Source organism: Chiloscyllium punctatum, chromosome 27, assembly GCF_047496795.1.
Source record: "Chiloscyllium punctatum isolate Juve2018m chromosome 27, sChiPun1.3, whole genome shotgun sequence".
Classification (NCBI taxonomy): domain Eukaryota; kingdom Metazoa; phylum Chordata; class Chondrichthyes; order Orectolobiformes; family Hemiscylliidae; genus Chiloscyllium; species Chiloscyllium punctatum.
Genome location: NC_092765.1, coordinates 11,468,564 through 11,485,007, shown reverse-complemented (window position 1 = coordinate 11,485,007; position 16,444 = coordinate 11,468,564). Strand labels below are relative to the sequence as shown.

The 16,444-nt window shown below is 40.7% G+C and overlaps 1 protein-coding gene across 3 annotated transcripts in view; it reads right to left on the bottom strand.

Annotated features, from left to right (window-relative positions):
* The window catches only part of LOC140453416 (acid sphingomyelinase-like phosphodiesterase 3b), a 67,166-nt gene that overhangs the window by 9,077 nt on the left and 41,645 nt on the right, over positions 1-16,444 (bottom strand). For all 3 annotated transcript variants that reach the window (XM_072548068.1, XM_072548069.1, XM_072548067.1), the window contains exon 7: positions 1,087-1,220. In XM_072548068.1, the coding sequence (XP_072404169.1) occupies positions 1,087-1,220 (134 nt within the window). The remainder of the gene's footprint in view (positions 1-1,086; positions 1,221-16,444) is intronic.

Below are 16,444 nucleotides of genomic sequence, written 5' to 3'. Positions count from 1 at the left end.
TCTTGATCTACTCTGTTTAGACCTTTCAAGTCTGACACTTCTATCAATTCTCTTCTCAACCCGGAATCCAGGCAATGACTAAGTGATGACCTATTTTCATTATTACCTAGACAGAGACAAAAACAGATTCATTCAATATTATTCCTAAGCATTCAGTTCAGTCTTTTTTTTAAGATTAGATTTTTTTAGATTACTTACAGTGTGAAAACAGGCCCTTCGGCCCAACAAGTCCACACTGACCCTCCGAAGAGCAACCCACCCAGACCTATTCCCCTACATTTACCCCTTCACCTAACACTACGGGCAATTTAGCATGGCCAATTCACCTAACCTGCACATTTTTTGGACTGTGGGAGGAAACCGGAGCACCCAGAGGAAACCCACGCAGACACGGGGAGAATGTGCAAACTCCACACAGACAGTTGCCTGAGGCAGGAATTGAAAATGGGTCTCTGGCGCTGTGAGGCAGCAGTGCTAACCACTGTGCCACCCTAAATCATGTTAGGAACTCTGGAGTTGTGATGTGTCAGCATTGAATTGGCCAACAAGAGTTTCACTGGTCACAGGCAAAGTTGGAAAAAGTTTACCGAAAAGTAAAGGCAAGGCTGTGTAGATCTGAGCATGCAATGTTCAATTTTTGAATTCCTGGTGTATAAATGAAGTATGCCATTTATCCCACTCTCATTGAGGCACTGTATGTTGAATAATTCCAGATGTGCTGACATGTACTTTGCATAAGAGACCTTTCTTCATGTGGGTATATATTGTGCGACTCCTCAATGGAATGCACCACATTCAACATGCACGTCCTTTCTGTAACCAAACAACCACTTGACAACATTCGGAGCTGACACTTCAATTTAATTTTTTCCTTCTCCCTAACTGAGGCATACTGTAACATTTCAACTAGTGTTCCAGTTAACTCCCTATAGACAAGGAACAACATTTGGGACCTATTGCTCTGAAATACATGATAGCTAAAAGTATGGCACTTTTACTTGCTAGAAAACAATAACAGACGAAGCATTTAAAGTGTATCAACAAAATTATGAAGTGCTGAGATTTTAAATGACAGGGCAAACTTACCTGGACTTCCAATGTATTTGTGTCGTACTCAAATACCCGAATCGCTGGGTTATTAGCTCCATTCTCCAAACCAGGCAGTGTTGTTTTCCATGGAGTAATGCCAGGTGTAATAAACATAACTCCTATGGGAGAACCTGGTAGAAACATTAGAAGATATCTATTTGACTCTTGCTTTTTGATTTCCAGTTGAGATATTCATGGTCCATGGTCACAATATTCTGCCATGGTATTCAAAAATGAAGCTACTCTAAAAATTCTTCTGGCACCCTGTCTGTCTCAAAGTCTTGGTGACCATAAATCCTGTCCTTGATGGTCTACACAGATTCTTGTCCTCCTTATTTTGTAAATGACATTAGTCAAACACCACTAACTTCACCAGCAAGGACAGTATCGTCAAACTAGTGGACCTATGCCTTACCACACACTTCACCTTCAAGAACAAAACCTACAGACAAACCAATGGAACACCCATGGGATCTCCGATATCAGGTTTCTTAGCAGAGGTAGTAATGCAGAGACTCGAACAAACAGCTCTGCCAACCATCCAACCCAATCTCTGGGTCTGCTAAGTGGATGACACTTTTGTCATCACTAAATGAAACAAATTAGACAAAACCTTCAAGACCATCAATAATACCCTTACTGGCATAAGAATTCACTAAAGAAGAGGAAAACAACAACAAACTGCCATTCCTAGGTGCCACAGTAGAGCGAACAGCCAATGGGGAACTTCAAACCAGCGTCTACAGGAAAACAACACATACGGACCAAATACTGAACTACAGAAGCAATCACCCCAACATCCACAAACGAAGCTTCATCAGAACATTATTTCAATGAGCGCCCACACACTGCAGCACAGAGGAACTATGAAGAGCAGAGAAAAATCACTTATGCTGTGTATTCAAAAAGAATGGGTACCCAATGAACACAGTCCACTGATTTCTCAGCAACAAACCCAAACAAACAGACAAAACACGTCCAAAAACCCTAGCCACTCTCCCCTACATCAAAGACATCTTGGAAATGACTGCCAGACTACTCAGATCCCTTGGCATCATGGTAGCCCACAAACCCACAAACACACTAAAACAGCAGCTAGTGAACTTGAGACCCTGTACAGACAACAAGCAAAGCTAATGTCATTTGCAAAATACCGTGCAAGAACTGTAACAAGCACTACATTGGTCAAACAGGCAGAAAACTAGCCACCAGGATACATGAACATCAACTGGCCACAAAACGACATGACCCTCTCTCGTTAGTATCCTTACATACAGATAAGGAAGGACACCATTTCGACTGGGACAACACATCCATTCTAGGACAAGCCAAACAGAGACATGCATGAGAATTCCTAGAAGCATGGCATTCCAACCAGAACTCTATCAACAGACACATTGACTTGGATCCCATTTACCACCCCCTGAGAAAAGGAATAGGAAATGCCATCACCATAGGAAATAATATCACCAACCCAAAGAAACCCAAACATATAAATAAGAAAGCAGGAATTATCAGTAGTGCTTCACCCAGAGGCCCACTGAAGATGTTACCTAGTAGGGTGACTAAACATCTGGAAATGAACCTTCCAACTCAGCGAGCAAACCTACATTTAGCTGTACATCTCGGCTCTTGTGTTCTAGTCTTCTTAAAGTGAATAATAACATTGAATTTGCCTCCTAACTGCTAACTGAACCTGCATATTAACTTTAAAAGAGCCCTGAACGAGGGCCCCTTTGTGCTTCATATTTCTGAAGCTATTCCACACTTAGAAAACAATGTATGCCTCTATTCTTCCCACCAAAATGGTTAACCTCATACGTTTCCATCTGCCATTGTATTCCATCTGGCATTTCTTTGCCCACTGTCCTATCTGTTAAAGTCCTTCTGCAGCCTCTCCACTTCTTCAACCCTACCTGCCCCTCCACCTTTCTTTGTGCCATCTGCAAATTTCGCAAACGCGCCCTCAGTTCCTTCATCCTGATTGTTAATCTATAAAGTAAATAGTTGTGGTCCAAAACTGACCCCTGCAGAATCTCACCAGTCACCAGTACCATCCTGGGAAAGCTCTCTTTATTCCCCACTCCTCTTTCCGCCAGTCAGCCAATTCTCTATATATGACAGTCCTTTATTCCTAACACAATGCGTTCTTATCTTACTTAGCAGCCTCTGTATAGCACCTTGTCAAAGGCCTTCGGGAAATCTAAATAGATCACATTCACTGCCTCTTCTTTGTATAACTTGCTCATTACCTCCTCATGAGGCAAAAGGAATTCTAACAGAATTGTTAGGCATAACTTCCCCATGTTGAAGCTATGCTGACTCAACTCTGTTTTGCCATTCACTTCCAAATATTCGGCAATTGCATCCTTAATAATGGACTGTAAAATCTTACTAACAACAAAGGTCAGGAAATTCGGCCTACGGTTTCATGTCCTGCCATCCCCTTCCTTAATGAATGGGGGAGCAGGATTGAAGGGTCAAGTAACCTACTGTCCTTCATTTCTTTGTTCAGACGCTCATATGAAAATCTCTTCAAAACCCCGCCTCTCCCCACCTTGTAATCTTTTCAACAAGCTTATGTTTCCTAATTGTTCCTATGGTTCTCCATTCATCCTCTACAATCTTCCTATCCCCCATCCATACCCCAAACTCCTTTGCCCCAACATTGCTAATAATTTAGTCACTTCAGCTCCACCATTTGGGACATTCTTTTTATACTCTGCTATACTTCTACTTTATCCTTTTAAAAACCTTCTCAAAACCCATTTCTGTGATGTAGTCCTCATTTACCTGTCCTAATCTTTACTCATAGCCTAATATTCATTCTTGCTACTTCCTGTAAAGTGCCATGGGCCAGTTGAAAGGTTTTGGGCCATGGATTAATACATGTGTTGTTGTGGTAGTATCCCTGCCTCTAGGTCAGAAGATCCAGCTTCAAGTCCCACCTGCCATGGAGGCTTGTGCCATAACGCATCCAAACAGGTGTTTAAAAAGATGTTTACACTGGTTCCAATGCGTGCACACAAACATATATCTGGTATTTAAAGGAAAAAATGATGCTGAAAAGATCAAAGGCACATTAACCTTTATCGGCTCAAAATCCTGAAACCTACTAAAATGACAATATAAGATTACGATGATTAAGAGTGGAAATGTTATTTCTAAATGATAATTTAGTGAGTACACCAAAGCTACATTTGGAAATCCTATGCAAGTATTAAACTAACTCCACTGAGGCTAGTATCCAGTCACCAAGTCATCCTTTATTTGCATTTGGAGAGTCCTTGACACTAATCTCGCTCCCTCACAGCTGGCTCTCAGAGTGAATAGAACTTCTGATACTCCTGTTTTTTTTTCCCTCTTCTCTTTAAAATGCAGAGTCCTTCACTCCTCAACACTGGTCCAGCTCCCTCAGAGCCAGCTCTCAGAATGAACAGAACCCCTGACCTTCCTGTTTATATTTTTTTGACACTGATCCAGCTCCCTCAGAGCCGGCTCTCAGAGTGAATAGAACATCTGATACTCCTGTTTATTTTTCTTTTTTTCTTTTTTTTAAACCCCCACACTACGGCCTAACTACGGTAGTGCTTATTTTTTCCCCAGCACCCATATTGTGTGTGTGCAGGTGTGAGACACAGTGAAAGACACAAGGTGGACAAATCTTTATTCAGTTTCCACCACCAGGAAGAAAGGAAACACCCGAGTGCCCCGTGACAAGCGATGCCCTTCACATCAAAGGGCAATGCTGTGTTCCTGTTTATATCAGTTAGCCAGGGATCCCTGATTGGATCAGATTAACAATCCCAGTCAGGGAGCTTTTATTCTGAGGTCTACTTGGCTGATCTCATTGCAATCACTGCAAGTATAAATAGTTACTAAAAAGTTTTCAATTGCATCTTTTGCTTCAGAATCAGAGTCAGACTTGCCCAAGCAGATGACTCCCGACTTTGTCAATTTTGGGAACTGAAGAAACCTAAATTATTCCTTGTAGAAACTTGAAACTCTATATTTGGATGCTAATAAATTCAACCAAGCCTGAAAATAGCATATTATAAGTGTGGAAGATAATTTTAGAATTGCTAACCATCCAAATCCATTAAAGGAGGTCTCTGCAAAGAAACGTTGCCTCAAGTGATGGTGTTCCAACATTTTCAGCATTTCACTCAGTAATGTCATTGTTTGCTGATCCATAAAGCCTCTTTGAGGTTGTTGATATACAGGAGTGGCCTCCTGTAATTTAAATGCTTGAAAATAAGTGTTTAAAATACACATGACAGACATAAAAATAACTTCTGCAAATTATAGGAGGCCACTCCACTCCTAACTCTATCCCTCCAAAACTTTCTCAAATCACTCTGCTCACACAATTTCTCCCATCCACGTGTCCATTCTCTGGGATCACAGCAATTTTCAAGCTTCAAAACTGAGCCACAGTGGGAAAATATTTGGTAATCCCCAATGTCAGAGGAATGAGGACAGATAATAACCCACAATAGAATTCAAAGTATTAACACTGTTTACTGACACTCCAGTAATTGTTGTCAACAGTGTGATCCTGTTGTGTAAGTATATGAAAAAATTTGTTTTGCCACTTGCACAGTTCTGTCATCATGAGAGCAACCAGTTCTGGCCTTGATTTTGAATTTTTTCTAATTTGTTAATATTGTGGGATAGAGTTATGAATGATTTTAAATATGTTCCCTTGAACTTTCCCACTTTGCACACTCATCAGGGCCTTGGTTGCGTGATCTGCTTAAATTTGCCATTTTTGGAAACCGTTAATTTGTCACCACACTACTGGAAAGCTATCATTGCACTGAAGAGGTGCTGAGGAGATACACACATTGTCCTGGATAAAAAATATTCAGATATAAAGAGAGACTGAATAGGCTGGGTTCATTTTCCTTGGAGTAAAGGAGGCTGAGGGTGGAACTGCGATTGAGATTAGGCATAGATAGAGTAGATCATGTGGATTCTTTCTCCTTTGGCAGACATGCATAAGACCAAAGGGCACAAGTTTAAAGTGAGCAGTAAGTGGAACAGGGGCTCGATTCCAGAGGAAACCCATGCAAACACAGCAAGAATGTGCAAACTTCACACAGAGAGTCTCCCAAGGCTGGAATCAAACCTGTGGCCTTGGCACTGTGAGGCAGCAGTGCTAACCACTGAGCTACTGTGCCACCTCATATGAGTCTCCCAACATCACTCTTCCTGATGTGTATCCTTTTAGTCCTTTCTCAATCACACACTATCTACCTTTTCCTTAAATGCATCTGTGCTAATTGCTTCAATTTTGACGTCATCTTTAAAACCCATGACTTTGGCCATCTAGGAGGACAAAAGCAGCAGATGCTGGGAACACCATCCCCTCCAAGTCATATACCATTCTGACTTGTAACTATATCACCGTTCCTCCACTGTCACAGGGTAGAAATCCTGGAACTCCCTAACTAACACCAGCACTATGGGCATTGCATGGACTGCAATATTTAAGAAGGTGGCTCCCCACCATTCTCTCCAGGGCAGTTAGAGTTAAATAATAAATTCTGGCCTTGCAAATGATGTCCCTTATCTGAATAAGAAAATAAACTACTCCTGTATCTATGAGTTGCACATTCTAACTACTTGTCCTGAATTCCCTACTGGATTTAGGAGTGAGTTATTTATGGTCTCTATTGTTGGTCTCCTCCAAAATGGAAACACCTACTTCATATTCACCTTGTCAAACTTTTTCACAGTTTCATGCGACCTCTGTTCTTTTGGCAAATTAAAGCCCATTCTGCATTTCTGTCAATGTCTACTTCTACCATAACATATTCTTCCTTAGTCTTAACTCCAATTTGGAGTCAAGCACATTTTTATGCTTCTGATTTCATAGTTCTGAATTGTAAATAATATTGTGAGCAATAATCGCATCTTTGCCATTCTGCGTATCTGTTCTCCAGTTTGCTATCAGTCCTCTCACCTCACATTTCTAACCTTCATCATGACTCAACCTTACAATACTTTACTGCAGCTCTGTACTAATCCTACCGAACCCACTTGTATCATCACTACAAACCAATGAGGTGATGCTTGCTTCCATGCTGGAGACAAAACAAAACTGCAGATGCTAGAATCCAAAGTAGACAAACAGGAGGCAGGAGGAACACAGCAAGCCAGGCAGCATCAGGAGGTTGAAAAGTCAACATTTCTTAGGTGGGACTCTAAATTTAGCAGATTCCACTTTGTTTTCAGCCCAACAACTTGTATGCAATAGCAGTAACATTGTTTTTGCTTATAAAGTCACATCGCCATTGCTCACACTTATGACGACTTATGCTGTACAAACTGGAGCCACATGTGTCACATCCAGTGATTGGAGGAAAGATGGTTCTGGCTAGTTCTGTCAGTAGACCTCGGCTACATCAATGACTTGCATCTTAAATCAACCTGTGAGCCACCTGGAAGACTCATGTTTGGACAGCCACTGCTTTATTGAAGGTCTTTGATATATAACATTCACCGTACTGTAATGTACAAGCTGATGTTACAATTTGATAAGTTAAATTCCAGACTGAAATCTGGCTTGATCAGTCATGTTAGTTTTTATTAGCTAGTCTCTGATTCTGAAGCATTGCACAGTTAACAATAAAATATAAGTTTATTAAGCAAAGAAATAAAGATAAAAAGAATAAACCAAATTATTTATATACAGCACATGTTTAAAGACTTTGAAATACATTATGAAATACAATCCCATTTATTCTAACAGCACTTCTTTATGCTACTGTTTATCACACAGAGAACTTGACTTGGCTGTGGTTTCAACTCCCAGTTTGGAGAATTGAAATGCCTCTTCCTTGAGCCTTTGTACCACTTAGCGTAGATTCTCTCAGCTTCACATAACCCCTTCAGCATTTTAAGCAAACACTTCTGATCTGGACATTCAAACTAAACCCTTTACACAAAGGTAACCAGTTTCTTAACAGTTCTAAACTATCTTTAGGAACAATTGATTTACACAACTAACTTTAGCCAAGGCTTCTGAAAGACTGAAGCTGAAAAGGTTTTCCAGGTTATGGGTGCTTCAACTAATCAAAAGAGAAAATAAATCTCTGATCTTCAAAGTTGAAAGACTAAGGCAGAATTGTATATTTTGTTCACTCACAAAAAGTCTTCGAATGTAAACACATGCCCATTTGCTTTCAAGAACTCTCTCTCTCTCAGACTAATTTTAAAAATAAATCATCATGGTTACAGAAATACCTACAAGTTAATCACTATTTCTGTTCAGACACAGACAAAACTCTACATAGAAATAGCAGTAAAGCATTCAACCCATTGAGCCTACCCACCATTCAATATGATCGTAGCTGATTGGGCACATAATGCCCTTGTCCCCATGCCTTCTGCATAACTCTGTATGACATTGGTAATCAGAAATCTGTCAATTTCTATTTTAAACATACTCAAAGACTGCTCCCACAGCCCTCTGTGATAGACATTCCGAAGGTTCACAACCCTCTGTGTAAAAGCTTTTCTTCTCATCCTGCACCTAAGTGGCATCCTCTTATTTTTAAATTGTGTCTCCTCATTCTAGACTCCTCAACCAAGGGAAACATCTTACCTGCATCTACTTCATCAATGGCTTTAAATATTTTATAAGTTTGAATGAGATCACTTCTCATTCTTCAAATAAATATAGGTCCCATTTTTCCAATCCTTTTTCATAAGACAGGTTCATCATCCCAGGAACAAGTTTGGTAAACCTTTGTTGCGCTCTATCTATGGCAATAGTATTCTTTCTGAAATAAGGAGACTAAAACTGAACACAGTACTCCAGGTGAGTTTCAATCAAGCTCCTATACCATTGAAGCAAGACTTCATTTCTCTTGTACTCAAATCCTCTTGCAATAGCCTTCTGTTAGTTTACCTAATAGCTCGCTGCACCTGCATGGTAGCCTTCAATGACTTATCAACAGGTCCCTTTGTACATCTATACTTTCCAACCTCTTATTATTTAAGAAATACTTTGCATATCTGTTTCTCCAACCAAAGTGAGTGACCACTCTTTTTGTTTCCATATCATATTACATCTGCCATGTTCTTGCCCATTTAGTAACCCTGTCCAAATCCTCCTGAAGCCATTTTGCATCTTCCTCACAACACACATTGCCATTTAGCTTTGTATCTTCCACAAATTTGGAAATATTACATTCAATCACAACCTTCACAACATTGATATATATTGTGAACAGCTGGAATCCAAGGACTGATCTTTGCAGGACACATCTAGTCACAGCCTGCCAATACAAGAATGACCAGTTTATTCTTACTCTCTGTTAGCCAATCATTAATCCATGCTGGTATGTTACCTTATATCCATGTGCTTTAATTTTTCTAAGCAGCCTACTGTGGAGGACTTTAACAAAGCCTTTTGAAAATCTAAATATACTATGTCCATCGACTCTCATATATCAATTTTGTTAGTAACATCTTTAAAAGAACTCCTACTAGTTCAATAATGATGATATCCCATTCACCACTCTATGCTGACTATGCTCAATCAAATCATTATCATCCAAGTGTCTATTTATCCCAACTTTTATAATAGATTCTAACATTTCTCTTACTACTTATACAAAGCTAATAGATAATGTTTTAGACAATAGACAATAGACAATAGATGCAGGAGTAGGCCATTCTGCCCTTCGAGCCTGCACCGCCATTCAATATGATCATGGCTGATCATTCCTAATTAGTATCCTGTTCCAGCCTTATCTCCATACCCCTTGACTCCACTATCTTTAAGAGCTCTATCCAATTCTTTCTTAAAAGAATCCAGAGACTGGGCCTCCACTGCCCTCTGGGGCAGAGCATTCCACACAGCCACCACTCTCTGGGTGAAGTAGTTTCTCCTCATCTCTGTCCTAAATGGTCTACCCCGTATTTTTAAGTTGTGTCCTCTGGTTCGGCACTCCCCCATCAACGGAAATATGTTCCCTCCTGCCAGAGTGTCCAGTCCTTTCATAAGCCTATACGTTTCAATCAGATCCCCTCTCAGTCTTCTAAACTCAAGGGTATACAAGCCCAGTCGCTTCAGTCTTTCCGTGTAAGGCAATCCTGCCATTCCAGGAATTGACCTCGTGAACCTACGCTGCACTCCCTCAATAGCCAGAATGTCTTTCCTCAAATTTGGAGACCAGAACTGTACACAGTACTCCAGGTGTGGTCTCACCAGGGCCCTGTACAGCTGCAGAAGCACCTCTTTGCTTCTATACTCAATCCCTCTTGTTATGAAGGCCAGCATGCTATTAGCCTTCTTCACGACCTGCTGTACCTGCATGCTTGCCTTCATTGACTGGTGGACAAGAACACCCAGATCTCTCTGAACAGCCCCTTTACCTAATTTGATACCATTGAGGTAGTAATCTGCCTTCCTGTTCTTGCCACCAAAGTGGATAACCAGACATTTATCCACATTAAACTGCATCTGCCATGCATCTGCCCACTCACCTAACTTGTCCAGGTCACCCTGTAATCCCCTAACATCCTCATCACATTTCACCCTACCACCTAGCTTTGTGTCATCAGCAAATTTGCTAATGTTATTGCTGATACCATCTTCTATATCATTTACATATATTGTAAAAAGCTGCGGTCCCAGCACGGATCCCTGCGGTACCCCACTGGTCACTGCCTGCCATTTCGAAACGGAGCCGTTAATCACTACCCTTTGTTTCCTATTAGCCAACCAATTCTCTATCCAATCTAGTACTTTGCCCCCAATCCCGTGCGCCCTAATTTTACTCACTAACCTCTTGTGTGGGACTTTATCAAAAGCTTTCTGAAAGTCCAGGTACACTACATCCACTGGATCTCCCTCGTCCATCTTCCGAGTTACATCCTCAAAAAATTCAAGAAGATTAGTCAAGCATGATTTCCCCTTCATAAATCCATGCTGACTCTGTCCTATCCTGTTACTATTATCCAGATGTGCCGTAATTTCATCCTTTATAATAGACTCCAGCATCTTTCCCACCACTGAGGTCAGACTAACTGGTCTATAATTTCCTGCTTTCTCCCGCCCACCCTTCTTAAAAATTTTGTCTCTCACTCCCATGTAACTAGCTCAAATCCAAATTCTAAAATAAATGATAATAAAATATATGTCAATCACACACCTTATATATCTCCAGTCTCTTTAAAAAATTAAATAGACTTAATCAAAATAGCCTTCACTTTTGAAATCTGTACTGACTGGTCAACTATATTTTTGGTTTATGGAGGGTTTTGGTTATATCCTTGAGTAAGGATTTAGTTGGTCACGGTTCCTGGAAAGTTTGGTTGCCAACTACAAGAACTGTAATTGAGTAAGAATGTCAACACATGGTGGGGCATTACAAGAAACTTCCACTTCTGCTTTCCACTACAATATTGAATAGAATTTTCCCAGCTACTTGGTGACAGGAATGGAACCAGCAGGGAGGGAGTCTGTTACCATCAGAGCAGTCGACCACTGTGTGTGAAGGTATGCAGCCTAATGGAGGCAGATCCCTCCCACCGCATCACCCCTCAATATCAGAAACTACATGAAGGAACGGTTGCCCATGACCCTAACTGATGCTCAAGAGTGCTTACCCCTTCAATTCAAGGAGCCTTTTGGCTTCTTTGCTCTGAAATAAATATTTTTACATGGTTAATGATCTTCTGGTTCATCTAGCTGCCTTAGAAGTTCCCATTTTCCCCTAGAAGATTACTGAAGCTTTAAAGCTGCCAGCTCTGATTGGGCCCACCTTTAGCAGGTCAGCATGCAGAGAGGCATCCAAGAGTTCCTTACTAGTGTCAAATGTAGGCTCATTTGGTTTCTTTGTTAGGGTGCTGAAGCTAATAGGAAAATTCTATTAGTTCCCTGCAAAATCTAAGTTACTGTTAAGAACACCTCTTATATTACCATGGGCAGCACGGTGGCTCAGTGGTTAGCACTGCAGCCTCACAGCACCAGGTTCGATTCCACCCTCAGGCGACTGTCTGTGTGGAGTTTGTACATTCTCCCCGTGTCTGCGTGGGTTTCCTTCGGTTTCCTCCCACAATCCAGAGATGGACAGGTTAGGTGAATTGGGCACGCTAAATTGCCCGCAAGTGTTCACAAATGTGTAGGTTAGGTGCATTAGTCAAGGGTAAATGTAGGATAATAGGGTAGTGGAATGGGTCTCGGTGGGTTACTCTTCAGAGAGTCAGTGTGGACGTGTTGGGTCGAAGGGCCTGTTTCCACACAATAGGGATTCTACGATTCTATGATGGAAAGCTGTAACATGAAAGGGGACTTTATCCAGAGATTCACCATATGTTCATCTTGCTGACATGACCATAGGAATAAGAACAGTCTACTTTGACATCAATCTATGGGTGTATTTGGGAGCTTACACTTCATTCGACAAGCCCAAGTCAGTATCCTGTTCCTTGTTGAATTTGAAATACATCATTTTTGAATGCTTCAACTAAGTAAAGATTTTGTTTTTACATTTGGGAATCTGATTATTTTTCATTAAAGTTTATCTTTAAGATGCAATTACTTGGAATATATATGATGCGCATGTGATTCCTTCTCACCTCAAACTTTAGCCTCTTCCCATCAGAACCTATTTATCTGAACTTCTTGCCCCTTTGAAGGCCATTCTCCTATCGTCTTGCCTACATCCTCATGAAGAAAGTGGAGTTGCTGCAATTACCTACAATCTGTTAACTCATTACCTCTTTCACTTCTCTGTCCCAAATTTAAACATTAAACAAAGTTTGACATTGTCTAATTATTTTTTCCTAAGTTGAATCTATAACTTCTCTCTCCCCATTTTCAACTTTGGGATGTTCTGTTTTAAGCTCTTTGATCCCTAATCTTAGTTTCTCAAATACAAAAGTGATGAAGTCGAAAGCAGTAGGTTTGGTCATAAATGTTAAAGTTCTCTGTTCCAATGTCTTGGTTTCAAAATATGTAGGAAAGCGTGAGGTCATACACTTTGGTGGGAAGAATAGAGACGTAGACTATCATCTAAATGGGGAATGGCTCTGGAAATCTGAAGCACGAAGGGACTTAGGAATCCTTGTTCAGGATTCTCTTAAGGATAACATGCAGGCTTAATTGACAGTTAAGAAGGCAAATTTAATGTTAACATTCAATTTGAGAGGGCGAGAATACAGGAGCAGAGATGTACTGCTGAGGCTGAGTAAAACTTTAGTCAAACTGCATTTGGAATATTGTGAGCAGTATTGGGCCCTACATCACAGTGACCCAGTAGTTAGCACTGCTGCCTCACAGCACCAGGATCCCAGGTTTGATTCCAGCCTCAGGCGACTGTTTGTGTGGCGTTTGCACATTCTCCCTCTGTCTGTGTGGGTTTCCTCCGGGTGCTTCGGTTTCCTCCCACAGTCCAAAGATGTGCAGGCCAGGTGAATTGGGAGTAGGTGGGTGGGTTGCTCTTCGGAGAGTCGGTGTGGACTTGTTGGGCCGAAGGGCCTGTTTCCGCACTGTAGGGAATTTAATCTAATCTAAGGAAGGATGTGCTGGCATTGGAGGGGGTTCACAGAGGTTCACAAGAATGATCCTGGGAATGAAGGGCTTATCACATGATGAGTAGCTGAGGACTCCAGGCCTGTACTCAATGGAGTTAAGAAGGATGACAGGGAATCTCAATGAAAATTACAGAATACTGAGAGGCCTGGACAGAGTGGACTTGAAGATTGTGTTTTCATTACTGGGAGATCCTAAAACCTGAGGGCACATCCTCAGAGTGAAGGGACAACCCTTTAGAACTGAGATAAAGAAAAATTTCTTCAGCCAGAGGGTGGTGAATTTGTAGAACTCAGTATGGCAGAAGGTTGTGGAGGCCATGTCTTGAGTGTCTTTAAGACAGAGATGGACAGGTTCTTGATTAGTAAGGGGATCAAGGCTTACAGGGAGAAAGTAGAAGAATGAGATTGAAAACAACTATGCTTTCAGTTCCTTCTCATAGTCACAGTGCAATACACGTGGAAATGGACCCTTTGTTCCAACCAGTCCATGACAACCATAATTCCAAATTAAATTAGTCCCACCTGCCTGCACTTGGCCCATTTCTCTCCAAACATTTATTATTAATGTATTTATCCAAGTGTCTTTTAAACGTCGTAACTCTAGCCATATCCATCACTTCCTCTGCACGTTCTTTTCACACATGAACCACTCTCTCTGTAAAAAGCTTGCCCTTCATGTTTTTCTAAAATCTTTCTCCTCTCACCTTAAAATATGCCCCACCCCAGGTAAAGGCACCTTCCATCTATATCCCTCATAATTTTATGAACCCCTATGAGGTCATTAGCCACCCTCCAGTCATCCAGCACCTCACCCATAGTTGTAGATGTTATAAATATTTCTGAAAGATGCCCCACAATTTTCTCCCTAACTTCCCACAATATCCTGGGATATACAAGATCAGGTCTCAGATATTTATCCACCTTTATCTTTTCTAAGACCTCCAAGCACTTCCTCTTCTATCATGTTAATTGTTTTCAAAACATCAATATTTATTTTACTGAAATTACAGCCTCCATTTTTCCCTTCACAGTGAAAATTTTATGAAATATGCATTTAATATCTTCCATCTCCAAAGTTCAACACAAAGATGATCTCTTTGATCTTTAAGGGGCCCTACTCTCTCTAGTTGGTCTCTTGCTCTTGATGTACCCGTAGAATTTCTTTGAATTATTCTTAACCATATTTGCTAAAGCTATATCATATCTTCTCCTTGTCTTCCTGATCTCCCTCTTAAGAATTCACCTACACTTTTTATACTGTTCAAGAGATTCATTTGAATCCAGTAGTCTATATCTAATATCTGATTCTTTTTTACTCTTGACCAGAACCTTAATATACTTATTCATCCATTGTTCCCTAATCTTACCAGCTGTACCTTTCATTCTAACAAGGTGTAAGGACTCTGAACTCTCATTATCACACTTTCCGTTGTCCAGATTTTTAATGTATATAACATGATTAGTTGCTGTTCCAACACTGACCCATGCCAAAATTCACTAGTCACCTGCTGCCATCCTGAAAAAGACCCCTTTATCCCTCCTTTCTGCCAGTCAGCAGTATCATGCCAGTATCTTGCCTGTAATGCTGTGGGCTCTTATCTTAATTAGCAGCCTTCTGTGTGGCACTTTGTCAAAGGGCTTCTGGAAATCTAAATAGATCACATCCACTGGCTCCTTTTTGTGTAATTTGCATGTTCTGAACCCGAATCATTTTAACAGATTTGTCAGGTATAACCTCCTCTTAATGAAACAAGCTGACTCATCTCGATTTTATTGAGCACTTCCAAGTATCTCATTCTTAATATTGACTTAATCAATCCAAATCTCACCAATGATTGAAGTCAGACTAACTGGTCTATAATTTCCCTTCTTAAACAGGGGTATTACATTAGCCATTTTCAAGTCTGCTGGGACCTTCACTGACTCCAGTGATTCCTGAAAGATCACCACAATTTCCTTAGCTCTCTCCTACAGTATCCTGGGATGTAGACCATCTGGTCCAGGTGTATTATCTACCTTTCAACCTTTCAGCTTCCTTTGCACCTTCTCCTGATTGATGGCCATTACACTCACCCTAGCCAATGCAGGGAGTTCAGAGAGTGTCTAACTGAAAAACTAACTTGATTCAGGAAAATGAAGCTAATGTGTCAGACTGAATTTTTCCCACTCTCCATCTGTATATTTATTTTGGGAAATCAAATACAAAATTAGAGAGGTCATGTTTCAATATCCTTTATTCATTCATGGGATGTGGGTGTCACTGGCTAGGCCAGTATTTGTTGCCCATCCCTAATTGCCCAGAGGGCAGTTAAGTGTCAATCACATTGTTGTGGGTCTGGAGTCACATGTAGACCACACCAGGCAAGGATTACAGTTTCCATTCCTAAAGGATATTGTGAACTAGATGGGTTTTTCCTGACAGTCAACAATGGTTTCATGGTCCTCATTCAACTCTTAATTCCATATTTTTACTTGAATCCAGATTCTACCATCTGCTATGGTGGGATTTGAACCCAGGTTATCTGATCATTCCAGAGCTCTTTGGATTAATAGTCTAATGATAATATCATTAGGCCATTGCCTAACCTTTTACACAGGGTATGCGTGAGACCGCACGTGTAGTACTGCATACAGTATTAGGCTCCCTGATTAAGGAAGGATGTAAATTTGTTGCAAGTAGTTCAGAGAAGTTTCAACACATGGAATGATTGAGTTTTCTTATGAAGAAAGGTTGGCAGGTTGGGGATTGTATCTACTGGAGTTTAGAAGACAAAGAGAAGACTTGAGTGAAACAAAATCT